Below are 6,385 nucleotides of genomic sequence, written 5' to 3'. Positions count from 1 at the left end.
AGTGGAACAGAAGGAGGACTATTACATTTGGGGAAAATACTACGACAATTAACACCAAAGATGAAAACAATGAACTATTATAATGAGCAAAGCAACAGTAGAATACATTCTTGAAAAGGAACAAAAAGTACTTCTGAAAATGGATGATTTTAGCTTTTAAAAAAAATGCATCAAGCAAAGCACCCGATTTAATAAGAATTAATCGCTTAAAAATAAACAATCCAGCCAAAAAATGCTTGTTTGAAATTGAACATACAGTACAATACAGAGAATAGGCTTGCACACAGTATCCATGTTACCTGCAATTCAAAACCCTTCCAGCACACAGCTGTGGTCAAAAGTTTTGCATCACCTAGAATTTTAGGACTGAGAGACATAATAAAACTGTATGAACATAATTTTTATATTTTCTTTAAGTCTTTGAGAATTAGTTTCTGTGTTTAATCCCCTCACTGTCTGTGTGTTTTTGCCCTTTGACTGGTGTGTGAGGATGAAAAAGGTTTCCACAGTCATGGATCTCTAAGAGGCTCAACATGGCTGCTGAGAGAAAACTGCCATGAGAAATTAAATTGCCGTGTATGTTAAGTGTTTTACTTTAGTACTCATGATCATCTACATTAAATTGTGTGCTGTTGTCAGATGCTTACAATACAGGGGAAGAGTTTATGCAGGAACTTATGTTCTAGTACTATTTTTTAAATAGATATTAACATTGTGACCCATGGTTTAATTTATTACAATGTATCGCATGAGGAACTTTTTAGTAAAAGTGTTGTTGCTGATTAAAACAGTAAAACAAATCCAGCACTTCATATATTATTTATTTTCTCTAGTAACAATATGATTTGCTTTCCTTCAAGTCAACAGAAATAAAGTAGTCTCCAAAACAGGTAACTGTACATATAAATAAACACAGTTTTGCACAATACATACAGACTGGCACATACAGAAAAAATGTAACGCTACAATTAAAGAGGCAAGATTTTTTTAAAAACATGTCAAGTAAATCTAAGAAGAAATACAGTTCTATGTTCTTAATCTAATTTTTTAATTAATTAGATTTAATTAATTAATTAGATTTTAATAAGTACTCAACTTCAAAGCTTTGGTGTTTAAGAGCGAGCAGTGAATATAAAGTAATAAACTGACAGAGGCACGCTTTAATCATGCCAAAATAATTGAGTCAGAATCAAATTCTTTACATCCTGTCATTGTCTAAGGAGCACAAGGTGGCAATACTTTAAACGTGTACAAGTCTTTTAGTTTTAAGAACAGAATATATCTGGCGAGTTTTGAGCTTTTATCTATAGTAACATAAATATGACATTCAAAGATATGACACACACACACACACAATTGAAAACAGGTTTGTGACTGCCATTGTAGACAAACAGAACTATGAAATGACATTTAGAAATAAAGCAAAGGGAACGTGATGACTCTCACACAAATTCATATTCATAGTTTTAAGTCAAGAAATGTGTGCTCTAAAAATGCACATGCAATACACAATACCAATCTCCTGTAACACAATGAATAAACAGAAATTGTTGGAAAAAGTAGTAATAAAAATAAAAAGGCACTGTAAGATTGTTTGTAAACACACAGATTTGAGTGCATTTATGAAAAAAGAAACAGCTTTGATGTTAAGAGTGTACAAAGAATATAGACAAATACATTACATTGTATAATCAATCATTTTAAATAATGTAAATTAGAAATAAAAAAAGATAACCACGTACATAAGAGCTATCTACACATCTATGAAAAGAACACATTTTGCCAACCAGGGCTGTGATATAAAATAACTTAAATCGGATTGTGTTTCTTTATATAATTTGTAGCTTTCTAGGTTTTAGCAGGTTAGTAAAATGAAAACAAAAAATACAGTTAACTATATTTTAATGTGTTTCATCAAGTATTTTGTTATCAGCACTGGCAATTAATATTTTCTTTTTGTAAAATAAAAATGTGAATGCTTGTGTTCCATCGTAATCATGCATTACAAATACTGACACGGTATATTCAGATTCTGCACCAGGTAGTTTACATCACAGGACAGTCTAACCCAATCAGGTGAGACAGGGCCACCTCAAAAGAAAACAAACAAATAAATACCACTTACACAGCCTGCATATGTAAGCTTAATTCAAGAATTTCAGAATAAGAAATACCAAGTCATTGTCCCTTTTATGAAATTAAAACTGTTACCATCAGCTCTCCAGATAAGCTACATACTGGGTGTTTTATGTATTGAAACAATATCACATCAGATTTAAATTTAATGCGTACGAATACGCATAGCAGTTTTGCTGCACAACTTGAGTTTGCATGGTATCAAGCTTCTTGTACTTTGTTGTTTCCCAACGTTTCAATGTTCAATTGTTGACATACTGCAAGCAGTAGCTAAAGAATTTCAGGATAGCTAACTATAGCCTGCATTGGAATTGCCAGAGACACATGACCAATAAATTAGGGTTTTCAATTAAAAAAAAAAAAAAACTTCACTTGCAACTACTCAGACTACAATATTATTAAGGCAGGACTAAAGTTTTTGTACAGTAGTTCAAATTAATGTAACAATTCAAATGTAAGGCTGTTAGCATTAAAGTATGTACTGTATTTATTGGAAGTACTCGTGACTTCAAGGTAATGTTGCATCTTGCTCAACCAAAACAGACAGCTTAATGACCCAAAAACTTATCTGGAGCACTGGTTACAATTAACCAAAAATTTAAAAAAGTAGAAGGACCAATTGGATCTCTTCAATGACATTTTTTTGTATTACATCCGGTTTTAAAAAAATTTCTTACAATATACTTGTGACAGAAAACAGTTCAAGCTATTGCATGAAACTGCTGCATTATACAATTAGATGTACGCGTTGAGCTAAGATAGCAAAATTGTCTTTAGTGTATCCTTCCTAAATAAGTCTCAATCAGAAAAAGGCAGGAAGCAAAAGAAGACAGTTATGAACTAGAAGTAAAAAATAAATCTTACATTCAATACAGATCCAATTATCCATATGTTCAAATGTTTTCTCTGCAATTTCGCATTAAACTGACATCTCTGTCTCCCTAATAAGGTACGCTGTTGGGCTGCAGTGAACAGTGATGTTTGTTTTGTTTTTTCTCCTGTAAAGCCCAGTCCTCAAACCCAGATACTGGATTAATAGACCTATTCTGTTCACCCATGCACAGCCCTGCATTCTTTAAACATATTTTACAATGCAAGTAACAGACTATTTATTTTTAAACAACAACAACTTCCAAAATGACAGATTAATGTTGAAACTCCACAACGGTACAATCCCACTACATGTGTATATAGCATCCATCACTAGCAAAAGAAAAAGAAAATAAACAATATTAACAAATTATTCTAATTCACATAAAACTGTCTCAAAGTATTTACATAGTATCACCTGATAATGCTATATAAACATTCACAAATCTACAATATTTCCGTGTACATCTCTTGAATTTTTCTGTCCTTTAAACTGCAAAGCATTTACCAGCTTTCTGTCTTAAGTTATTTTATACATGTTACCAACCAAAAAGGGACAGTGCATGGATTTGCAATGAGGGCTTTTATATATTTTTCTGTCCTAATTCTCACTCTGGTATTTTATGAATGGAGCAAACACAATATATCTTAATTTGTTTATTTAAGATTGAGAAGTGTGATTGCTTGGGTGACAACATGAACAGTATCCCAATTTCTTTATTGTCTAGAGAAAAGTAAAATGTGCAAATTCCATGCACCATCTCTAAAACTACTATATTATAGTTTTGCTTTGTAATGTATGAAGTTTAACTATATCACTTTTTGACTTATACTTCTAAACATCTGAAACATAGAGGACTATTAGAGTTATTCTGCATAACATGACATGTACACAGCAGCTACAATTAGAATCTGCCCGGTAATAGCCAATTTAACTTCTACATCAAAGTTGCTATTTAACTATGTGGTACCATCAAAGACAATGTGTCAAAGTGTTACACGTTTTACAGTATATGAGTCAGTTTCAAAGTGCTTCACGTAACTCAGCGTTACTCAAAGCCATTCAAAACATCAGTGAAAAATCTTTAAACGAGACCTTTCAAAACCAAAAGTATCCCAATGGAGTCTAATAATCCAGCTTGTTGTTTGCCTCTTCTATCAGTGGGACAGGAGAGGGGGCAACCAATTGGAGGACCGTACAAAGCTGGGATATATAGTTCCCTTGATCACTTGGGTATTTTTTAAAATATTGTACTCCACTGGGCTTGACAGTGATACCAACCACAGGTAGAGAATTTCACCGGAATTTCACTGCCACATTGGTCTATCAGCAGTAAAACCCCTATTTAAAAATACTCTGCTCTACACACCCTGCTGTCTGTCTTCCAAAGTAACCCGACTATGGGCTCCTTCCAAAGGTTGAGGGGTTCAGAGCTGCTGAACCTGTACCCACACATTCTTGACTTGAATTTCCCAGAAACTGCCTCGATCCTGGAATCATTTGTGCAATTTCCAGTTCCGGAGCAGGGGGAAAGACCACGTGGAAGAGGCAGCGGTGTTGACTTGCAAATGCCCTCTCTCCTTGCTGCCACGGAGTTCCTCTGCTTCAGCTCCGCTCTCCACTATCAACGCTTTGAGTCTCTCAGGACACCAACCTGCAGAAATCACAGCAAACAGACTTACAGACAGCACACAGCCAAATGTGATTTTATTTTAGCATTCAATCAAAAGACAATTGCCAATTAAAACGGTTGGGTGAAAGAGACCTATCCTGTACCCCCACCACATAAACACACTCCTTTAAATGTATTTACATGTAAAGCTGCATTTTCCAAATTCTTTAAAAGTGCATGCTGTATATACCAGTTAAGATGACATGCATGGGCAGAAAGGCATATTTGCTAAATGTATACAACCTTTCTAAATTTATGAAATAGTTGATCTGAGTGCACCTCTTGAATACATATTATCACCAGTGTTGTTAGAACTGATGGTTATTGTAGTGAATACGGTTTTGTATTAATCACAAACACATGCTGGGAACCAGTTTTCTAAACTCAAGCCCCTGACTCCAGAGCTTTAGCTGGAGTTGATTTATTTTTGTTAATTAGTGGCTCACCATGTAAAATCAAAGATACAAAGTTATCAACCTTGGCAGGGGACCCACAGGTCCTATACATATATGCTATATACATTGTTCTCCTGACAGCATGTTCAAAATGTTTAAAATGTCAGCTGTGCTGACTGAAACAGAAAACTGTATAATGGGAGAGAGTATAGAAAATATTCCACGTGCAGACATTTCAATGAGCATGAGATACTGCTTTTGTAATGCCAGACCGTGATGTCATTTTATTATTCTAACAGTCACCAATATCCTGCTTGCATTGGAAGATTGCCACACTAAAACTTTTTCCCATGTATGGTATGTTAAGTTCTTTCTCTACTCAATAAAGACTGTTTCAATAATACATTCACCTAAATCAATCAACTAACAGATCAGATACAGTCAAAATCTGAAATGGACTGCTGTCCACAATACACCCGATAAACATTTTCTCCAAGCCGTGCTTGAAACTACTTACTAGAATTACAGTATTGTTTTTTGGTTTTATTTTTATTTATTTATTTATTTTTTTCTTCCCAATTACTAACATCAATAAAATCTTCCCTGAAGCACTATTCAAATGAAAATTAATTTCTTTGCATCCGTGCGTGCAAACTTCATTGATTGGGACACTTAAGATAAAACATGCAGTTCATGCTGACTTCATCAGAGGTGGTGTTACTTCTGGGACAATATGATATGTAACCTGACAGATATCAAAGCTGCTGATATTGAACTGCAAGGCATACCTGAATGGGACTCAATGCAAGCACTTAGGGGAGTTACTCAGCAACCTCACTGAAGGGCACACCACATGCAGCTTTCTCATCCTTACTCTGACCACTTTCTGGGGGTGTCGTCTGGGCTGGCACTGATGTGTTCCGACTCTGCTTGCCTGATTTGGTGAATTTTTTGAGCTCACTGGCAAAAGAAATACCTTTTCTCTTATCATCCCGTGCGGTCTGCAAACAAACATATTTGAGAGTTAGCAAAGTTTTTCTTCCACCTTAAAAACTTGATTTACCATCCAGCTGCAGGCTGTGTTATGGTGGGTATAAGAGATACCCCACCCATTTCCCCCCCATCCATTGTATCTATCTTTACAACCAAATATTGATTATGTTACCTCGTTGACACAAGACCCACATCTTAATATTTGTTTTAGACCAGGTTGGGCCATTTTCTACAGGAAAAAGGTAATAGGAAACGTAAAAAGAGAAATCTCTAAGATCTGACTGTCACACTATATATATATATATAATATATATCTAT

The 6,385-nt window shown here is 34.8% G+C and overlaps 1 protein-coding gene across 8 annotated transcripts in view; it reads right to left on the bottom strand.

Moving 5' to 3' along the window:
* Window positions 1-805: 805 nt before the first annotated feature.
* Window positions 806-6,385, bottom strand: part of LOC121321848 (1-phosphatidylinositol 4,5-bisphosphate phosphodiesterase epsilon-1-like) — a 121,026-nt gene continuing 115,446 nt past the window's right edge. For 5 of the 8 annotated variants that reach the window (XM_041261125.1, XM_041261124.1, XM_041261126.1 and 2 more), the window contains 2 exons: window positions 5,949-6,075; window positions 806-4,661 (listed from right to left, as the gene is read on the bottom strand). In XM_041261125.1, coding sequence (XP_041117059.1) covers window positions 4,504-4,661; window positions 5,949-6,075 — 285 coding nt within the window. In that variant the 3' untranslated portion in view covers window positions 806-4,503. Of the gene's footprint in view, window positions 4,662-5,862; window positions 6,076-6,385 lie in introns of all 8 variants that reach the window. The other 3 variants (XM_041261127.1, XM_041261128.1, XM_041261129.1) reach the window with 1 other exon arrangement.

This window comes from Polyodon spathula, chromosome 10 (genome assembly GCF_017654505.1).
Source record: "Polyodon spathula isolate WHYD16114869_AA chromosome 10, ASM1765450v1, whole genome shotgun sequence".
Classification (NCBI taxonomy): Eukaryota; Metazoa; Chordata; class Actinopteri; order Acipenseriformes; family Polyodontidae; genus Polyodon; species Polyodon spathula.
The sequence above is the reverse complement of the archived record's forward strand: the minus strand, read 5'-3'. Positions and strand labels throughout refer to the sequence as shown.